Source organism: Ochlerotatus camptorhynchus, unplaced genomic scaffold (genome assembly GCF_037179485.1).
Source record: "Ochlerotatus camptorhynchus isolate MF236.1 unplaced genomic scaffold, CSIRO-AGI_Acam_v1.1 ptg000113l, whole genome shotgun sequence".
NCBI lineage: Eukaryota > Metazoa > Arthropoda > Insecta > Diptera > Culicidae > Ochlerotatus > Ochlerotatus camptorhynchus.
This window is the reverse complement of record NW_027040603.1, coordinates 158,539-180,872: the sequence shown is the minus strand read 5'-3', so window position 1 is coordinate 180,872 and position 22,334 is coordinate 158,539. Positions and strand designations below refer to the sequence as shown.

Sequence of the window (22,334 nt, the reverse complement as noted above, 5' to 3'; positions counted from 1 at the left end):
GATTGGTGTGTGTGTGTGGATAGAAGAGGCAGTATGTGAATTTGCTTGCTGATTCGACGCAACACTGTAAATCAGAAAGTGTTGGGGTGTTCATTAATATTTCATTCCAAATTTCTCATGAGAAAAATCTAAGCTCAAAAATGCCTATTTTCCAAACTAACTGATGATAACTTAATAAATTTTACCAACTAACCAGCGACAATAACATATAACGTATAATAAAGAATATCTGGACACCTTGCGACCGAGTGTCGTTACCTGAGCAAAGCTGGAAATCAAACAATTTTTTTTGGCAGACCATAGGTTGTAGCCGTGGGGGCTCAGTTGTCTGCGCCTGTTCTGTCTAATAGATCCACTACTCGAACGCCAGAAGAGACAACCATTGCAATGGTGGTTAAAAAGCACTGCTAACACATTTGAATTGGGATCTATTTGGGCAGCATGTTAATGTAACGATTGTGTGAACTTACAAATGAAATTCTGGGCTTACTTGTGTTGCTAAATCAACCGACCGGGTGGCTTTGTTGGTTATTGTCGTTGCATCGAACCGACTTCTTCGCCAGAATCGGTTCCTCTCATGATGGGGTCCTCATCACTGAATCCGGAGAAGTCCGAAGGAAGTAGGTCTTCTGTTTCACTATCCCAGCCAGAGTCGCTGCTAGTCTCAAATTCCGACTCCACCATGCTGGTATACAATTTTTAGTGGTTTGTTTGAACTTGCTCCTTTCTTGTGCAATACTTCAATGGGAATTTTGCTCCTCTCTACGTCCTGTCGAATACAGGTTTTCCAGGTATATCCCGGTCTTCCAATTTTATTGGGTTCTGGTATTCTGTTCTTGCGTGTTATTTTCAAAATTCCGTCTGGATCGCTCCTAAGGATGTGCCCGTAGTAGCTGAATCTTGATATTCTTATCTTGTTGTTTATCGTATATCCACCCAGCCACTCGGGGCAATATGGCCACTACTACTACTCTCTTGTGGACGCTCTTCGTGATGATTGTTCCAGAAGGTGAGTGGATCAAGGTCCTCCAATTTTCTTCCCATATCCCAAATGGCTTTCCTGATAATCTGTTATGATGGTTCTGGTTTTATGAAAATAAAATGATGTTCTATCTCTCGAGCATGGCTATATGTTGATCCAGCGTGCAGATAGATAATATCGTTGTCTTCTTCAAAACTTCATCGTCTTGATCTAAAGAAAAGAAAATCGCTACTCGATCACGTCAATTTCAAAGGTACATCATTTAAGGCCAAACACAAACAACAACAACAACACATACACATTTTGTGTTTTTATTGCATGTACAGTCAACTATCCCTTACTCGATATTACACTAAATAGAATTCCACACATTTTTATTGACGAATTTTCATGTAAAATTTCACATGATTTTCATGTGACCACACATAAACAGAATCCATCCAGAAGCACACATGAAATTTATGAGTCAAATGAATAGTATATGTGGTTACACATGGCTTTTATGTGTACAAAAGTATGTGTCCGACACATAGATATCATTTGTTGATCACATTAGAATTCATGTGTGGGACACATAAAAACAATCTTTGAAATTTTATCAGTGTATGGATGTATTGAATTACTGAAAGACAGAAGAAGAAAAAATCAAAATTTCTATCAATTTCCAAATCATATTAGCCATCAGTGTTGGAAAAGTTCGCGATATTTCATGAAGTTCATCAAGGGAAAAGTTCGTGAGTCATAGTGAGTTTTCGCGAACTTTTCCATCACTGTTAGCCAAGGTTGCAAAGACTCATTTCAGCTAAAACAATGTTTTTCTAAATTATGAAATAATTAGATGCCATGATCAAATTTTGAATTGGTAGGATACAAGAAGAGGTTGCAAAGAATGTGTTTGACATATTAAACCTATTTATTTCACTTCATGAGAGTCACAATCAGCGATTTTTCACAAACTCACTCACTCACTCACTCACTCACTCAGCGATCAGCAAATCGCTGATTGTGACTCATAGAAAGCAAAATTTACAGGTTTTATGTTTCCAACGCATACTTTGTAACCTCTTCTTGTAAGTTACAAGTAAAACATGCCATCATACCATCTTTTGGTTTTATTATTTCGAAAAACATTATTTTAGCTGAAATGAGTCTTTGCAACCTTGCTGTTAGCCATGAATGTAATCGTCTACTTGGATGTGATTTTCAAATGAAATTGGGTTCTTCGACTTATAATTGCATATCAGTCCCATGGATAGGAAATCAAGCAAAGATGGGACTGATATGCGATTATGGGTAGTATTGTGGTAATTGCATATTCATAATCTGCATGTCAAATGGGACCGCAATACAAAATATCATCAATTGGGTTCTTTAATTTTGAAAAATTAATCGGTTTTTATATATTATCTGAAAGAGCTTTGTTTTCTGAGCACAGCGATATTTTTTTTCGAACCCACACACTTTCATCTCGATTTTTAAATTAAGATTTAAAGCATAACTTCACTGTTTGACACTAAACTGACAAAATGACAGCTTGCTACCATACAAAGTGACACCGAGGGGCGCTATACGGTGATTTTTGCAAATGTAATCGTTCTTATTTAAAATAGTTCCAGTGTACCAAAATTGATAAAATTTTGGGTTTGGGTTACATTTTTAATGCAGCAAAAATTGAGTTCGTATTGATGTGAAGCATCATTCTATTTAAAATTATCTTTTCAAAAAGTTTACTTATTGAAGAAAGCAAACTTATTGGACGGTAGCTAGAAGCTTCAGCTGGATTTTTATCCGGCTTCAAAATTGGAACAACTTTTGCATTTTTCCATTTATCAGGAAAGTATGCCAAATGGAAACATGGGTTAAATAATTTTACCAAGAAAGACAAGGTACTCTCTGGGAGTTTTTTGATGAGGGTATAGAAAATTCCATCATCACCTGGAGCTTTGATATTATCAAACTTTTTAGTTATAGACCTTACTTCGTCCAAATCAGTCCCCCAGGAATCATCAAAAATATTTTCCCGAGCGAAAATATTCTGAAAATCCCGAGCAACCTGATTCTCAATAGGACTAGTAAGACCCAAACTGAAATTATGGGAACTCTCGAATTGCTTAGCAAGTTTCTGAGATTTTTCCAAATTTGTGATCAAAATTTTACCACCTTCTTTAAGCGCTGGAATAGGCTTTTGAGGTTTTTTTCAAAATTTTTGTGAGTTTCCAAAAGGGTTTGGAACTCGGGTCTAATTTAGAAACATTATTTTCAAAAGTTTTGTTCCTCAGGGTAGAGAATCGTTTTTTAATTTGTTTTTGTAAATCCCGCCAGATAACTTTCATGGCAGGATCACGTGTTCTTTGTTATTGTCTCCTACGGACATTTTTAAGACGGATCGAAAGCTGAAGATCGTCGTCTATTATGATTGAATCGAATTTAACCTCGCATTTTGGTACTGAGGCAGCTCTTGTTTCAACTATAGAAGTAGTCAGAGATTCAAGAGCATAATTAATTTCATCTTTAGTTTGCAAAGGAATGTTTGGATCAAAGTTATATTCCATAAATGTTCGATATTGCTCCCAATCAGCTCTATGGTAATTGAAAATAGAGCTGTTGGGATTACAAATTATTTCTTGGGACATGAGTAACCAATTGGCTACAAAGTTGACATGAATCAGTTAAGACCAAATCAATAGTTGAGGGATTTCTTGCAGAAGAAAAGCATGTTGGACTGTTTGGATATTGAATAGTGTAATAACCTGCAGAACAATCATCAAACAGAATATTACCATTGGAATTGCTTTGAGCATTATTCCATGAACGGTGTTTTGCATTACAATCACCAATAAAGAAGAATTTAGACCTATGACGGGTAAGTTTCTGAAGGTCACCCTTGAGAAAATTCTTTTGCTGACCTACGCATTGGAATGGCAAATAGGCAGCTATAAACGTAAGTTGTCCAAATTTTGTTTCAACAGAAACTCCCAAAGTTTCAAAAACTTTGGTTTCAAATGAAGAAAGAATTTTATGTTTGATTTGTCTATGAACAATGATGGCAACGCCACCACAGGGTCCATCAAGACGATCATTTCTATAAATTAAATAGTTTGAGTCCTTCTTAACCTTATGGTCAGGTTTAAGGAACGTTTCAGTTATAACGGCAATATGCACGTTATAAACTATCAAAAAGTTAAATAGCTCGTCTTCATTATCTTTAAGAGATCGAGCATTCCAATTTAAAATGCTTAAAGCTTTAAAATCCGTTACTGAATTTTAAAGTCATGACAATATTATTAGCAAATTTTACTCCAGTTTGAATAGCATCAAACATGGAGTTAGATTTAAGCATATCAGAAATCATGTCAATTAATGAATTCTGTAAAAATTCCATTTTAGGGGCAGTAATGCTTCCTAAGTCAAAATTGTCAAAATTTCCGTTAGAACGTTGGTTAGTATTTTGATTTCTACCCGCTGCAATAGCAGCATAGGTAGCTCCATTAACTCGCTGAACATTGTTAGCAGCGAGGGGAGTAGGTACAGATGAAACATTTGAAGCAGGGGTGATATTTGTACCTACGGGTACGAATGTAGAATTTGTTCCTCGCTGACCGTTGTTAACAGCAGATGAATGTGTACCTGGTCGGACACGTGGAGCGTTTCCTACCTGTCGATTAGAACGAGATTGTAGGATCGCTTTGCGAGTCTTACATTCCCAAAAATTGGATTTGTGGTTTTCACCACAATTTGAACATTTAAATTTCTTAGGATCTTCCTTCACAGGACAGTCGTCCTTTGCGTGAGAGGAATCACCACAATTCATGCATTTAGCTGACATGTAGCAATTTTTAGTTCCGTGACCCCATCCCTGGCACTTACGGCACTGAGTGAGGTTTTGGAAATTTCCTCCAGTCTTCCTGAAGTGTTCCCACTTTACTCGGACATGGAGCATAAGGCTAGCTTTTTCTAAGGCCTTAAGGTTGTTTAGTTCACTAGACTTGAAGTGAACTAAATAAAAATCATTAGAAATCCCGTTGCGCGAATCGCCAGGACGGGATTTCATTTTCATTTTGATTACTCGGAGTGGCACAACTCCAAGTAATTTTGCCAGTTCATCTTTGATCTGATCCAAGGATTCACCACTGGGCAGTCCTTTCATGACAACCTTGAACACACGTTCAGTTTTGGTGTCGTAAGTAAAAAATTTGTGCTTCTTCTCAGTAAGATACTTGAGAAGACATTTAAATCCGTCCAAGGTTTCAGCCAATACACGGCATTCACCCCGACGTCCAATTTGTAGTGAAAACTTAACTTTCACGAAATTCAAAAGTTCCATGCGAAGAGCATGGAAATCGGAAGTGGTTATCACAATAGGGGAATCTTTTCCTTCTTGGCATTAAGCCGGGAAAGTTTACTAGAATTTTTCTTGGATGATGGATCATTCTCATCATCCGTGAGCAAATCAAATTGATTACTCAAATTAATTTCATCAGAAGGGGGGTCAAGAGTTTGCCCCTTTCTTTTGTGTTTAGGTGCCATGGCGGCAGTAAATTTTTATCCAAATCGACTTCCAAGCAGATTACTATAAGAATCTGAAGGATCGAAGAGGAATTTTCCAAATTGATATCCAAGAAGGATTACCTCGGGTAGGGTCCAAACCGAGGGGGGCGACACATCTAAATCTCAATTTAAGATGCTCAAAAAATCTCACACTAGCGAATCAATCTTCGAAAAATCTTCGAAAAATCTTCTAAAAATCTTCTTGCATTTCTCGCATCTACTTGCATCGCGCATCATCTTTTTGCAGAAAATCTTCAGAATCGTCATCAATCTCCTTTCTATCTACTCAACGTGCACGCAGCTAGCCACAGCAAATCACAATCTTTTCTGCATCTTAGATAGAGTCGCCCCCCTCGGTCCAAACAAGGATCGAAGAGGAATAAGAGTTGAACAAGGTAGATTTTTTTTTACAAATTGAGCACTGAAAAGTGCTGTTTAAATTTGTTGTAGCTTTAGGTAGTAGTAACACTTCCTTAAGCAAAAAGCAAATACATCCCCACGGCAAGAGAGCACGATGCGGACTGGACAAATCATCGTCAATCCCCTTATTCTATGGCAGGGCCTGACGATTTGAATCTAATTTTGATCAGTGAACGGACACCATATGGTTCATTTTCTCACCATGAACCTATCATTTCCAGCCTATCTGAACTATCCAATAAATGGAAGCCACAACATGGGTTACGCCCCCCTAAGCGGGCCCTCCGCATCCTATCTCTGTCTTATCTCAAATACAAAATGCCAATGGTATGAATGTATCTATATATAACTTGGAAATGACGTACAATCAAATAAACCCGTAACCCACTCACTTGGCCAGGCCTCAGAATCGTCCAGTGGGCAGTGCGCTCTACATTCCAAGCTCCCCTCTCCTCAAACCCACCGCAAATTTGACATTTCACCCATTGAGCGCTGATTAATCACAATGAAACACTGTGACATAGGTTGAGGTTACTAGTGTACTAAATAATCCCGGTCCAATCCAGGATTATATCTGAAAAATCCAAATCTGGCCAACGCCCACCCTAAACCTAAACCTGTTCTAATCCACCTGAAATGACTAACGAATGGAAGACTTTGACTACCCAGCCATGCAATAGTCTCATTCCGTGCCTTATGGCAACTTGATGATTCTATTGCGCTCATCTTCTGGCACCACCCAGGGGAGACTTGATCCTGTACCCAATGCTTAACTTATCTCCATTCCACTCAGCTACTCGCAATTTCTTGTGATATAGTGGGCGGAATATTATTATATGAGACAATTCAATGCAGACGTCTTTCCAAATTTGGCAGATCGACAGGTAATCGGTGAGTTACCACGATAGTTGCTATTCAACAACTCGACAACGTCCTATCGTCAACGCCTGCTATGAGAATTTTCCAGTGCAGACGCCAACGAAAAGACGTCATCGAGCTATATCACGATGCTAGGAGGCGAACCGGAAGAATCGATGAGCTACCTCCCCCTCCTAGACTGAGTGAGATTTTCATGCAGGAAATTTTTTTTCTTTGCTGTTGTGAGATGCTCGCACGCTTAGTTGGTAGAAGGAAGATTTTGAAGATTTCCTGCAAAAAGGTGGAGAGCGATGAGAGTAGATGGATTTAGATGCAAGAGATGAAAAAAGATTTTTCGTAGATTGATTCGCTAGTGTGAGATTTTCCGACCAATTGCAATTTAGATGTGTGCACCCCCAGGATTATTCGAGAGGTTTTTCCTGGTTTTCCACGGCTTTTGCCCGGAAAATTCGGCTCACTTTTGAGTAAATCTGGATATATATGTATCAGTAAAACTAGAATGGAACATAAGAAAAGCGATACTGTCGGTAAGGGGCTGTTCATAAACTACGTAGAAGGGGGGGGGGGGGGTGGTAATTATCCACGGCACGGCCCTTACAAATTTTTAAATTTTTATATGGACAATTGTCTACGCAGGAGGGGGGAGGGGGGTCTAGAATCCAAAAAAAATTGCCTACGAACACAGCATTGTGGGGAAAAGATATTACGATTTATCCCAGGCCACTATTGTAGAAAATCGTAACTGATAGATCTCGGGCGGAACATTTCAGAATGTTTAGGTAAAATAGGGCGCACGCTTGATCCTGTTTGGGATACATTATTGACTGCCTTAGAGAACTAATATCTTGTTTAATCCGATAGCCTGCACAATGCTTAAAGAGCAAGTCGAAACATAGAACCTCGCGTGAAAGTGGAACTTAATGAAGTGCTTTTTCGTAGCTTTTAGTTTTCGAATTTAAAAGATCGTCGGTTGCAGTGGCGTACTTACTGAGCAGGAGAACGCGGTTCTAGGTCCTTTTATATTAAATAAATTTATGGTCAAATCGCTAGTTTATCATGTATTTTGCGAAACTTGTCATCGTCGTCGGTGCCGGGTTTGAATGGTTACAACAACTCGATTAACGGTATGATGTGATATGAGGGTCTCGGTGGCCTTAGAGCGATCGTTTTTGCTTATCGAGAAGAACATCATGAGTCTTATCTCAGGCCTATCCGCATGTAAGATTCGTCAATCGTTTTATTTGTTAATATAATTCAGCTTATCGTTTACCAACACAAAACCTGCTCACCCCTCTTACCCAACATCCCAGTCATTCCTCGTGGAAGTGCAGAGGTGTTCTTCAAAGGCTTCCATCAAAGCGAATTGACATTCAACACATTCCTACTCATTGCTTTCTTGACCTGCATTTGGTCGCGGCCGGCGCTGGTATTGCCTAGTTTGAGATCACCAATTTTTACACATTGAGGATGATTGCTGGTCCCAAGCATCGTCTATTGGTTCTCTGTGTGATTGCAGCTGATCTGGCAATAACAGAGTAGCAACCGTGGGCGGCCAATCATGCGCATGGCCATGCTCAATCGAGAATAATTATGGGACAAGCCAGCTGTACTCAGAGTTAATATTTATGCAGCGAGTAAATTTGAGTAACTCATGATTACTCAAAATAGATCAAAGTAGTCGCACATTCATCAACAAATAACAAATAAAAACTCTTTGAATAAACTAATGTGATATTTTCAAATTATTTTATTATAATGATACAAATACTAACTAGGTAGTCCAATTACCTTTAGGTATATGTTAAATCTTGAAAAATAATTTGAGCAGGATGTGTGTTTTTAAGATTATCCAAGCCAGACATCCAATCCAAATCAATCCATCCATAAAGATCCATCGCATCCGTCTGAAGTTTTGTGAAATCATTTGAAGGGTCTAAATGGGATATTTTAGCTTGGATTATATGGTTAGCTTGGGGAATCGTAGAGTCAAGTGGAAGCTTTTGGGTATGAGTGGACAATAAGATAGAAAATTAGCTAGCTATATAGATAGCTCCGGAGAATATGCCAGCAACAGTGAAATCGTTGTTGAAACATCCAGAAAGGTGTGCATTATGATGGGTCGCTTAACGTTTCTATCAAATTAGGGTAACAGTAAATTTACGCAATTCAAATTAGATAGAACGAATTTAAAGAGAACAAAAATCAAGAAGGTTACGAGCTTTATTTGGTTTGAACGAGCTTAAAGTTTTGAATAAACAAATGTAACTAGACGATGAAAAGTTTCTTTTCCATCGATTCCATAACTATTTACTATAAAATGGAATTTATTTTAATAAATATTCTAGAAAACCATGTGAATCATTATTCATTTTTGATATTTTCTAAGTACCATTAAGCTGTTAGTAGTAGTGATGATGCCACTTGATATTATACTAGAGAAGTAAAGGTTGCATACGAACATTTTTCATCGATTTCCAGCTGAACCTATGTAAAAATGTTTTTATAACCAGGCAAAGTGTATTTAATATTACTCTATTAAAGATGTTATGAAAAATGAATTAACTCTTCTCAGAGACGCTAAAACACTTGGATTTTTTTACGAATGCAATCCTTTTCATGTTGATGGTCAGCATTATGGGATTTGAAGATAGTGATCCAGTATTATCCGTCAATGGATGATGGTGGGTTGTAGACTTCAGGAATGCTTGCTTCCTCAAATATCTAACCTTGACATTTGGAAATAAACACACACAAAAACAGGTTGCTGTGTTACCGTGCATTCAATAATGAGCAACTCGAGCTACTCAGAGTTACTCCAAATTAACTCCAATATTACTCATGATTAAAGGCTGACTTCAGTGCTAACATTTGAAAACGGCACAAAAGCCATTTGTAAACAAATGGTTTGTGGGCCCTTTACTCACTACTTGAAGTACACCCACGCGACACAACAGCAACATCGGGTAGGGGAAATTTTCCCCTTCCTGACGATGCTGTTGGTTTGCGTGGGCGTTCTTCGGGTAGCGAGTAAAGGGCCCACAAACCATTTCTAGATAAACATTTCAAAAGGTCCTATCTGACAATTGTAAACAAATCGAGTTTAATGCTTCTCTGTACTGCAGAGCTCACCATCTCTAAGTATTGTTCTAGAAATTTTAATTATCAATATTCAGAAAATTATAAAAATATGTGAAAAAAACGTCCAATTTGAAAGTTTTTATAATATCGCACAGCTCTCTGATTGGACCTTAAACATGTTTACAGTCCAATCTGTCATTCAACCAAAAACAAATACAAATGCTATTAGGACCTTTGTTTCATCTCGTGTTTCACGTGGAATAGAAAAACTAAAACTCATAATAGTTAGTTGGAAATGCTATACTAATATGAACATGAAGTTTTAGAAATTCCTATGGATCCAACATCTAACTGGGAAGTGGGATATGAGAAAGTTTCATTTACGATGCCTGTAATCAATCGCTCTGCTTCTGGTATGAAGTTGACGAATTAATTGCGATTCCAGGAGTACACCAAGGCAAAACCTTATTCAAAATTCTGTCAAATCCGACATGCGATAATACAAGCGTGAATTTGGACGAGGATTTCGATCCAATTGCGGATCAACCACTTGGATTGCCAAGTGCTGAATTGGACGATTTACGCAAACTGATGCCATATGTCAAGCAAAAAGATTATTTTGCAACATTGCAACAGAAAAAACAGGAAGAAGAACAATAATACGGTTGTAGACCACTTTGATGTGGATCTCAATCCACTGGAGGACAGCGATGTAGATTTGATCGAATAACATGAATGAATGTAAATTATTGATGAACAGCTTGAGCTAATAAATGTAAAACGAATGATGTAGAATGAATGTAGAGTTTGTTTATAAAAATATACCGATATTAAAAAATATGCAAATTTTCCATACACTTACATTTTTCCTGCATACATCAGAAAAAAATAATGGACAAGTTCTTAATATAAACGTAGTTTACTTAATAAATTGGCAGAATAGTAGTCCTAGGTCCTAAGTAACATTAACTTTGCAATCAGACCAATTTGACAGGTCCTAACTGATACAGAAAAAAGCCAAAGGTCCTATGTAACAAAACCACGAATTAAACCTGAAAATTATGAATAAAACGAAGAAACATACACTTCAGTCGAATTCTATGTGTTTCCTATGCATTTGAGAATACAAAAGATTATCGTTTTATGTCGTAATTAAAAAAGGCATTTAAAAATATATTGCAAAAGTTCAAATCAATTTTTCTCCAATCAGCTTCAATGACAGATAGGACCTTTTGAAATGTTTGTCTAGATTTGTTTACAAATGGCTTTTGCGCCGTTTTCAAATGTTAGCACTGACTTGCCCCTAGGTGAATACTATTTGAACGGTATTTTTGCTTACAAAGTGTGGTCTTAAAATGCTTAGGCCATGGAAGAAAAACTTATTAAAAAATAAAATTAGTATCGCTGAAACACCCACCAAACGAAAGCTTAGGGTTACACAGTGGTCCAGAACTATGAAAAGACGGTCAAAAGTCATTATCTCATGAATCTTACAGTTTAGACCAGTGGTGTCTTCGGGAAAACGTCTGAATATGAAAAGCCCCTTCTGTTGACATTGACATTGATGATGATTAATCCCCCGAGAAGACAGATCCAACTTTTTTTTGATTCTCATTCAGTATCGGTGTCTTTGGCAAAGTTTTATAAAATATCAAAACAACAAACTTTGCTGAAGACATGATACGTTTTACGTGGAAACCCCCTTAGTAAAAGGTTTCACTTTATAATTGTATTAGAAGTTTTTTTTTTTCCTTTTTTAGAGAGATTTTTAGCCTAAGGCTAGTTCATCTCTTAAGTATTAGAAGTGGGGGATTAATTATTGATCTGTCAATGTCAAAAAAAGGGGCTTTTCATATCCAGAAACTTTTCTGCAGACACCACTAGTCTGCAGATTCACGAGATAATAACTTTTGACCGTCTTTTCACAGTTATGGACGACTGTGGCCCACAGTCTGTGGGTCACCCCTTTCATGTGATTCTATCGGGGGTCTAGAAGTTTTTTTTTTTTTCGTATTTTTCGGTTTGAGTATTGTCCAAAAAATAACTCTCTCGACCATTGAACCCAAAAAATGTATGGGAAAATGATCCCCGATAGAACATTTTGAAACTAGCCTCAAACAAAAGAGGAGTACCTAAGATTTTGTTTGGTGGATGTTTCAGCGTACTGGTTTTTTCATAATAATTTTATCCTACCAGAGACACCGTGAGTATTGTGATAAATGTGGCTCGTTCATCCCTTTTCGTTCAAGACTATCCGAATATCAATGTCATTGTAACATTGACACATGTCAGCAACCAATCCTTACTTTCGAAAACATACCACGAAAATAACCAGCTGATCAGTTCAACAAAAACATAAGCAAATATGAATGACCGCCTATGTGTTGGTGCACAGAACATTGCGTCAACTGCATCATTTTTTTTTTCTTCCACGGTGTGCGTTTTTTTTTTATCAACGAACGAGTCATAAGCCAGCAACTAGCGGTGTCAATTACCGCCACACAGCCAATTTTTTTTATCTGCCAGCTGCGTTGGCAGAGTGTGCCCTTGAGTAGAGTGAAAAATTCTACCGGCGGTGGCATGAAAATTCACTAGTCAGTAATACTTTTTCTAGCCACGCGACTACATTTTCCTGTCTGATTGATGGTATTATTTTGAATCATCGGCGCGCGTGGGTATGTATTGTTTTGAATGGTTTAGTCGTAAAATAATGTTTATATTTTTGTTTTTCGTATCTGCTCTTATTTATTTTAGTACATGACTCTATATTCTTTTTGCAGTGCATCTTCTGTGCGTTTTTCATAAGCAAAATTAAAAGCGAAGCATACCTGTCCCCATAACACATCCACTGTTTTTGTTCTATTTTTATTCACCAGCTGAACGTAATCGAGGAAGAGCCTATGATGCTGAGTTGCTAGTCGATTTTAAACTGCAAAGATAACTTGACCGATTCTCCTGAACATAGTTTTGAGTCGTTTCGGTCCCATTACATAACCAAAGACCGCCAAGAAATGGATCTTCTAGACGATCGAGGCATCCTGTACGTTATAGCGGACTTATTGTCCTTGATTACCATAGCGTCCTGCTTGGTGTCGAAAGTACCGCAGATTCAAACGGTACACCAGTTGCGGTCCGCAACAGGATTATCGTTGAATGGACTATTGATGGAACTGTGCAGCTACACTGTGACGATGTTGTACAACTTTACGAATGGGTATGCTTTCTTGTCTTACATGGAGTATCCTATCCTTTTGGTTCAGGAATACGTACTAGTGTATGTGGTTCTCAAATATAAAAATATGCTGAACAAACCTGCTTACATTTGGAGTGGTGTTTACGTGGCGGTATTTTCTGCCTTTGCCATCGGAGTTCTTCCCAGTAGTTTGATTATGATGCTTGTGGTAGGTATCAGTCTGAAAAGATAATAAGAATCTTACTGAATTTGCTTCCTTTTTTTCGTGTTTCAGCCTTTGACGACCCCGGTGGGTGCCACTAGTAAAGTCATGCAACTAGTCGCAATTCTAAAATCCAAGGATTCGCAGTCGGTTAGCCTCATAACCTGGGCCCTATCGGCATTTACCAATTCAAGTAAGTAACCTCGCCAGATCAGTTCATATTCCAACAACACAAAAACTAAATCTATTCCAGCTCGCATTTATACCATTCTGCTGGATTCGGCAGACAAGATGTTGCTGGCCAACTTTGGAATCTCGACCATTCTGAGTACTTCCGTCCTCCTGGCTGCATGGTACTACAAGAAACCAAAGCAGGAATAATAGCATTAACGACAATAGCTGCTTGCTGCTACGTCACACTTTGCTTCCGTTATTCTATCAACAACCTACGACGAGACAATGCAGCACAAGCGAAGATTCAACGTCATCGGCGATAATTACGACACCGCGCCACCGTCGAGCGTATAGCCAATATTAACAACATTTATAACACTGATAACACGCGACCCGCCAACCTAGGACGCAATCTGCACATACTTTTGTTTACTATTATTAGAAGGAAGACAAGTTTTAATGGCATTGAGTTCGATCTAGTCCTGATAAGTGTGGAACATAGTTGCACATATTAGAAACATTTCTTGCACAAGCAGTTTCGATCTAATAAAACGATACTCACAGTTTAAGCAAACGATAAAAGACAAATAAAATAGTGATTGTTCAATTTATGGAAAGTTGGTTGTTATTTTAAGCATTCGGTCAATCCATTACCATCACAATACTTCTCTCAGATGCAGAGCATTTTTCTCCAATCGATTTAAATAAAATAACTGAATGAAGTTTCTTCAATCCATGCAAAACATTTCGAGACCAGTAAATTAAACTAGGAAGAACTTCCTATGTTTAAAAAAGGATACGTGATCTCAACTTACTATTTTGAGATTCATCATTTAACTTTCAGGGTTTAGACCCTGAAAGTCACAAGCTTTTCAAAGTCATGTATAAATCAGAAGAATGTTTTCATTATTAAAAGAATTGAAACTTTCTTAAATGTAGTTGAAGTTTCTAATTTCAAATAACAGACTATAGTCTTATCTAATCTAATCTAATCTAATCTAACACCAACACAGTCAGTTCTTGAAAGCATCCTGGAAAATGATATATATATACCTACATCATTTTTCTTGTCTATTTGATATTATGTTTCACATCGAAGAAGCGTCACACATATCAAAACGGCCAGGTCTACTGTGCAGCAAGATGATTCAGAAAACATCGGGCCTGTTTAATTCGAAGATTTAAACACGATGCTTCAGAATCCAATAAATGAATGAAACGTGGACAACCGATTTTGGTAATTGTATGATTGGTAGCTCGTTGGAAGCATCAAAGCTAGAAAGGTTAAGTGATGCTCCATTTTCTTCTGACGGTTGGGGCATGAGCACTAACTCTTGTCCTAGCCTTTTATGACTTATGGCTATAGCGCCATTACTCGCTTTATGAAAAGAGAAGAAGGACAAAGGGAAAAGGATTATGTGAAATCTATGAACGTAAAAATATTTTTGATTTAAAGTATACAATATAGAAATGCATAACGGCGCGGCGGTCAATACCTGAGTCTTGTCACTATATTATCAAGTCATAAAAAGTAACAAGGAGTAATTCGTAGATGGCTTACTGATAACTATCATGTATCTACTTTAACGTTCTTATTCTAATTTCTTAAGGAAAACTATTTGGGAGTGAATACCCTAATAAACAAATACCATAAACGAACTGTATCCCGGATGGGTGAACTATCCCACAAATGGTTTGGATGATACCCCGAACACGTCGTTAAGCTCTCTTTAATGGTTATTTTTATTAGGGTAGCTTTCCATTCCGAATACAGAACAGGAAAAGCATGACAATAGCCATTGCCGGCCAGCCCCTAGGCGCCTAATACATAGGTGACACAGTAGGAAGAAGTGTTAGTTTGTTTACTAAAATAAACTATGCCCATTTTGTTATGGCAAGTTTTGCTATAAGAAATGCTCCTCGTATTTATTAGCGAAATTCACATCAAAGTGTCCAGCATACACCTTCGGGTCGTATGAAACAGGTAAAAAACTGTCCAAACCCGCCCATAAAAATTATTGTTTTGAATTTCTGTATGGCAAAACTTTTCTTGAACATTAACGGCAAAGAACTCACCAACACTGGGAGACCCAGAGTTCCTTCCCACTTGTCATAAACACATCTCGGGACAGCCCCATCTCCAAACCAGGAATGCTCCGTTACGGGAAAAGCACGAATATTGTTGGTGTACCATATACTTAACGAGAGGCCAGCGACTCACCGACGCCCCCATATATGCTACGGAGTTGGGTCAAGATTCGCTTAAGCAGGCGATGCGACCTTAGGAATAATTTTATTTTGGAGGAGCTTGGGAGTAAACCCACGATCTTCTACTCAGTAAGCAAAAGTGGCAGCCACCAAGCTAGCCGAGCTCCTCAATTTAAACCCTGGGACATAATTTGGTAACGTTTTTATGAATACTAATTGAATTATAATGCAAACAAATGAAATAAAATGGAAGGATCTCACCCGAATGATCTGTAATTAGCCCGCCTCTTCGTGATTTTTAAGATCAATTGTTCTCGCAAATGGAGCTCCATCTCCTTGATCCTGATAATAACAAAATCAGTTTCCCCTTGCTCTGGCCTCGGGAAGAAGTGCATCGGTATAAACGCACCGTCATTGCAGCATTGTCGATGAACCTCCAGATGGTAGCTCACGATCCCTGTTCCGATCAGCTCTAACTGTTCCACTCTCAGATTCAAACATTCCAATACGCAAAAAAACATGTTGGCAAGAAACTTCACAATTTGTAAAACACGAGAGCAAAATTTAAACACGTCACTTGGTGGTATTTTTTTATACGATAGATGAGGAGATGAAAGTATAGAGTTGATAGTTCCGTTAGAGTACGGCAGTGTGAAAATTGTATATAGAGAGTAGAAAGCGAGCAAGAACAACTTTTTAGGAAGATACAAATCGGTTTGATTATCTCTCTTTACCAAACTCCCCGTTGGAGAGGGATGATGAGGGGTATTCCCCCCGCCACCACTGGCAAAAAGAGATGATCGCCGACTCGCTTATGTACCGACGATGTGTTTGAAACAGTTCTATCGATTTTACCGCACCCAAGTTGTTATCTGAAGGAAGACGAGAAATTCAAAAACGCATTATGGCAGGGAATCGTGCCTACTTTGAACTCCGCAGGATGCTCTAGTCGAATAAAATTCGCCGCCGCGCAAAGTTGACTATCTACAAGACGCTGATTAGACCGGTGGTTCTCTACGGCTACGAGACCTGGACTATGCTCGTGGAGGACCAACGAAAGGTGTTGCGTACCATCTACGGTGCAGTGCAGATGGATGACGGAACGTGGAGAAGGCGAATGAACCACGAATTGCACCAGCTGCTGGGAGAACCATCAATCGTCCACATTGCAAAAATTGGGCGACTACGGTGGGCTGGGTACATCGTAAGAATGCCGCACGACGACCCAACAGGAACAAGAAGAAGAGGCGCGCAGTGGCCAAGGTGGATCGACCAAGTAGAAGGCGGACCCTTCGCAGACTACGAGGCTGGCGAAGAGTGGCCATGGATCATGTGGTATGTGGTATCATTCGAGCAGTTTAAGGTTCAATTTACTATGAAGGATTTAAAAAAAAAAAAATCAAAAGCAGTTTTTTTTGACGCATTATGTTAGATTGCAAAAAGCTCGCGTCATTTTGTGTAAAATATCAAAAGGAATCGAATAGTGCGAGCTTTTTGCAATCTGAAATAATGCGTCGGAAAAAACTGCTTTTGAAATTTTCCAAAAAGCATCCAAGTAAATTGAACCTTAAAATGATATTTCCTACCACTCAAACTTTGCCGTGGACCAATATTTTGAATAAAATTCGCGAAAATAGTGTCTTATTTGTTTATACTAAGCTAGAAAAATAAGGAATTTGTTACTCAATTTTCTTAAAATCACTGGTACAAGGTCGTCTAAAAAATGCTCGACAATATCATTGGCGTCCCGTAACCTCACTTTGAACTAGTGCACCAACTTTCAAAGCCAGATTTAATGCCATATTCATACTCGAATCGGTTGAAAAATACACTAAAACTTCTAGTTTACTCGATATCCATCCATTGCAAGCAATATTTTGATAATTGTTTATTTTGAGAGTTGGTGCACAGGTAGATTGAGGTTAAGGAAACGCCACTGGACAATATGATTGATTTCTCCCACAGGTGTCGATCAAACCCTGGTTCAAGAGATTGGACGTGGATCGCGATTTTATCCGGGTAATGTCCAGGCTCATGTCCAATCACTACTCGTTAAACGCACACCTCTACCGCATAGGGCTTGTAGATAGCAGTTTGTGTGCCTGTGGAAACGGCTATCACGACATTGAGTATGTTGTCTAGTCTTGCACCTCACATCATGTGGCGAGATCCGAACTAATTGAATCCCTCAGGGCCCGAGGGAAACAACTTTATACAACAACTTTATACACCACGTTCTGGCTTGCCGTGATCTCGATGTTATGAGATTAATATACGTATTTTTAAAAAGTGCTGATTTGTGTATGTAGTAGTGTTTTGTGTTTTAATTCCTTCATTCTTTCATCACTATCCCAACCCAAGTCCCCTCTTGTATCATTTCAGCTGTGCTTTCAATGCTTCGATATCCACAGCACATGCCCGCCAATACAGTGCAGTGACACTCATCCGTCGAATGAAGCAGAAAGAAGATTTACCAATATCCCTTTCCCTTTGCCCCCTTCCAATCCTCTAAATAAATGTATGTATTAATCTCGAGTATACCGCGAGTATTCGGCCCCCATTCTACTAACTTTAGTTGTAAAACAAATTATAAAAAATTACATTTAAATTAATTTGGCTCCGCAAAGCTACCGCATTTGAGCCTTTACAAATAAATGGATTATAAAAAAAACATGATTGATTTGAGCAATTTAAAATGACGTTTCGTACGAGGGGGGCGACACATCTAAATCTCAATTCTAGATGCTCAAAAAATCTCACACTAGCGAATCAATCTTCGAAAAATCATCTTTAATTTCTCGCATCTACTTGCAACGTGCTTCATCTTTTTGCCGGAAATCTTCAAAATCGACATAAATCTTCCTTCTATCTACTCAGCGTGCGTGCAGCTAGCCACAGCAAAACACAATCTTTTCTGCATCGTAGATAGAACTTCACCGTGGGATAATAGTTTAATCTTTAAATTTGACGAACCTCTCAACGGAATTCCTTTTAGGAAGAGCTTTGAGTGCGTTGGATTATTTCCTTTTAATTCCGTTATAATTGCTTATCTTTTGACCAATACGCGTATTTCGTCTACTACTTGCAGACTTCATCAGTGCCATTGGTGTTGAGTACTTGGCACTGATGAATTCTGCAAGTAGTAGACGAAATACGCGTGTCTGTCAAAAGATAAGCAATTATAACGGAAGTAAAAGGAAATAAACCAACACACTCAAAGCTCTTCAGATAATAGTTTGTTCAAAACATTAAACGCTTATTTCGCAGCTGCAGCTGTTGGAACATGGGACAGATATGCATAGAACTACTTTTTTTAGGCTAGTTTAGTGTACTGAATCATCTCGTCCATGAAAGGTGGGCCTCGGAAGGAGGACCCTCAACAGAGTAGTTTTTTACAGTGTTTACTTTAACCGAAAATTGGTTCCTGGATTGATCGTATATTTACACAACATTAAAATCTGAATAAAACAGAGCTCCACACCGGGGGAACCGGGAGACAGAGATGTCCCAACAGCTGAAATGAATTAAAAAAGACTTAACTATAAAAAGCGCATTACTGCTGCCAGTGTGGAGGGATCATCACCCAGCATGTCGCGTATGCTATTTGGAAGCCCGTGGAATTCCTGCAGGTTCTGATACTGAAGGCATACACGCATAGAATGTGCTCGATTGAGGACGGCGTTCCACCGAAATTGTGCGAGATCTTGGTGTGACCGGTCCTCAAACGCGACGCTATCTTCTGATCCCGCTGGTTCAGTTCAACTCTTCTGTCCATTTCCTCGTCGTCCCTTTGATCCGTCTGATGAAGAGGGTGCGGTTTTGGGCCCACCCTGCGTCCCAAGCTTCCCGTACTTTGCTCACGATCCAGCGCTTGACATCGTGTAACGGTACTTCGTTGGTATAGCGAGGGGCGGATGGTCCTGCCCCAGCCAGAAAGTCAGCTTCGGAGTTGTCTGGTATTCCGCAGTGCCTCGGAACCCAGCAGAATACCGTGTTTGGTGGCGCGGACTTCTCAGGGATGAGTCGGGGCCTCGGATGTCAGGGCTTGTATGATGCTGTGCGAATCCGTGAGGACTAGGATCGGTCGGTTGGAGAGCGTTGTAGCAGCGATGAAGATGGCAGCAGCTTCAGCCGAGAAGACAGAACATTGCGGCGGTAAGCTGCAGCTGGTTGGTGTGATGTTTCCGGCTAGACCGATACCGACCCCGGCCCGAGAGCGAGATCCGTCCGTGTATCGGTGAGTGTGCGTGGTGTATTTTTCTCCTAACATTTAAGCTACAGTCCTTTTCATGGGCACGGAACTGTCTTTGGCTTTGAACCTGTCCTTAATCCGGCTTTCGATTTTCGGTAATGGTGTTTGCCAGCATTTGTCTTCGTGCCAGTGGACCCTGGTCACTTGGGGAGATCTTCGTTGGCAGCCGTGCGGAGGAGTCTGTTCCCCTCGTCGAGAAGGAAGATCCCTTGATTTCCGGATGTCTTCAAGATGAAAGCAGCGGCTTTGGTTGTGATAGCTGCGGTTATACGGAAGCGGAAAGGCATGCATGCAGCGTCAGCAGGCCAGAGACATTCCGGACGTAGGTGTTGTAGACTGGTGCTAACGTAACTAAAAGTTTATCCGTTGCGATGCAGATCATCTCCAACCCGTATAGAAGGCGACTGTCCATAATTGCACTCGCCACGTGAAAATGGATGCTGCGGTTGTTCGATCTATTTTGTCGGGAAATGGTCCGGATAAGATTCATTCGGCTGCGGCAATTCTTGACTGCACTTTTTTTTTTTTATTATGGACATTTTACATCTCCGCGATGCATTCATGTCCGTTCGATTTGATGTTTGGTGTATTGTGTATGGTGTGCAAGTGTTTTTGTTAGTGTAAGTGCTACAATTCAGTTGCTTCTCTCTTCTTTTCTTCTTTGCTTCCAAACAATTACTTTTCTCCTTCGCTTCACTTCATACTACTCTCCTACTTCGCTTTTCTTCACGAATTTCTTCATCTTTCTACCGTATTTACCTGTGTAATTTGTTATTCTACAGTTATTTTAATTTGTTATTCTAGTCTTCTACTTCGTGTTGCTTATTATTTCTTTCATCTATGCAATTTGTTATTCTAAAGTTCTTGTAATTTGTTATTCTAGAGTTTTTTGTACAAATCCGTTTCATGTAGGAAATTAAGCATTCGTGTTGTTCTTTCTTCCGTGTTGTCCAGAGCTTCACGTAGACTGGCGCTGATGTCATTTTTCCTTCTCTCTTCGTCGTATTTCCTGCACTCAAGAATGATGTGCTTTACATCCAACACCGTGCCACAACATTCACACACCGGTGGGGCTTCCTTTTTCAGAAGAAACGTGTGGGTTAGTCTCCGATTCTCAGACGTGTAAGCATACGCTGGTCGGCTGAACTTCCTCGTTCTGGCCATCTGTGCGTGTCGAATTTCACCTCCCTCAGCTTCGATTCTGTTGTGCTAAACCACTGCCTATTCCACTGACCACGTATCGCATGTTTCACCACTTTTATCGCATCCTCGCTTGGAATCGGTACGTCGATGGCTGGTTGTCTTCTAGCCTCATTGGCTAGTCGGTCAGCTTCAGAGTTTCCCCTGATGCCAGCGTGTCCAGGGATCCAGCAGAAACGGATGATTTTGCTTTGCACGATTCTCTCTACTTCCTGCACCCAAGGGTGCCGGGAAGTTCCAGCCTCCAAAGCCAGTAGGAAGCTTGCGGAGTCCGTGAGAATAACCAACTCATTTTGAACATTAGGGATGGTGGCGGCCATTTTAATAGCGTAGGCCTCCGCAGAGAAAACACTACATTCCTTCGGAAGACTGTAGGTCCTAGATAGCCCTTCGTTGAAGAATGCAGCTCCTACCGTGTCTTCACACTTGGAGCCGTCCGTGTAGACGATGGTTGAACTACGGAAGCGGGTTTCCAGTAATTTTCGAACAACTGGACGAACTTTCTCCGGTGGGTCTCCAGCGCGTATGCTTCTTTTCACATCCCACACTATCGTCGGTTTTCGTGCGTGCCACAAGCGATTGCTCTGCCTCACGAGTGAACCGACAGCAGGAAGCGTTGAACCGGTTAATTCTTGGAGGCGATTTGAAGCGCGTTTAATCAGATGTAGGGTGCTGCTGTTTGGGTACTTTGTGAGCATTCGGATGGCAATGCGTACTGTGGTCTGTGCTGCTAGCAGTTCGAAGGGTAGAGTCCCAGCTTCGGCCATCACCGAGTTAATCGGGCTCGTCACGAATGCTCCGGAAGCGGAGCGAACCATTTTGTTGCAGGCAGGAGCGAGAGTCTGCAAGGTTGCTGGCCCTCCTCGACTAACAAGTCCAATCCCGTAGAGCAGCTTCGCATTAACTATGGCTGACCCAACTTGCAGCAGAGAAGTCCGATTGCCACATGGAAGTTTTGCACCGATCATCTGTAAAATCCGTAACCGAGATTCGCATGCTTTCTTAACCATATTGCAGTGAGGTTTGAAGGATAACGTTCGGTCCATGGTTACACCTAAAATCCTCAGCCGGTTGGTCTTTGGCACGGGAGTTCCCTCGATAGAGATATCCCGCACGGGATCCCGTCGTGCGTTCGGACTGCAGTAGAAGACATGTGACTTTGTTGCCGACACAGTGAAACCAACGCTTTTCGTACATT

General features: G+C 39.9%; 1 protein-coding gene across 2 annotated transcripts; it reads left to right on the top strand.

Annotated features, from left to right (window-relative positions):
• Window positions 1-12,414: 12,414 nt before the first annotated feature.
• Window positions 12,415-14,087, top strand: LOC135699657 (solute carrier family 66 member 3-like). 2 transcript variants are annotated; one of them, XM_065219951.1, is made up of 4 exons: window positions 12,415-12,582; window positions 12,784-13,308; window positions 13,375-13,495; window positions 13,556-14,087. In XM_065219951.1, exons 2-4 carry the CDS (start codon window positions 12,919-12,921, stop codon window positions 13,681-13,683), a joined length of 639 nt encoding a protein of 212 aa, XP_065076023.1. In that variant the 5' UTR covers window positions 12,415-12,582; window positions 12,784-12,918; the 3' UTR covers window positions 13,684-14,087. The 2 variants fall into 2 exon arrangements, with proteins under 2 accessions (XP_065076023.1, XP_065076022.1); XM_065219950.1 differs by lacking the exon at window positions 12,415-12,582 and having other exon boundaries at window positions 12,685-13,308.
• Window positions 14,088-22,334: the final 8,247 nt, after the last annotated feature.

Coding starts and splice junctions, on each gene's coding strand:
- LOC135699657 (XM_065219951.1), top strand. CDS start 12,919: ATGGATCTTCTAGACGATCGAGGCATCCTGTACGTTATAGCGGACTTA. Junction 13,309..13,374: donor GTTTGATTATGATGCTTGTG/GTAGGTATCAGT, acceptor TTCGTGTTTCAG/CCTTTGACGACCCCGGTGGG. Junction 13,496..13,555: donor ATCGGCATTTACCAATTCAA/GTAAGTAACCTC, acceptor AATCTATTCCAG/CTCGCATTTATACCATTCTG.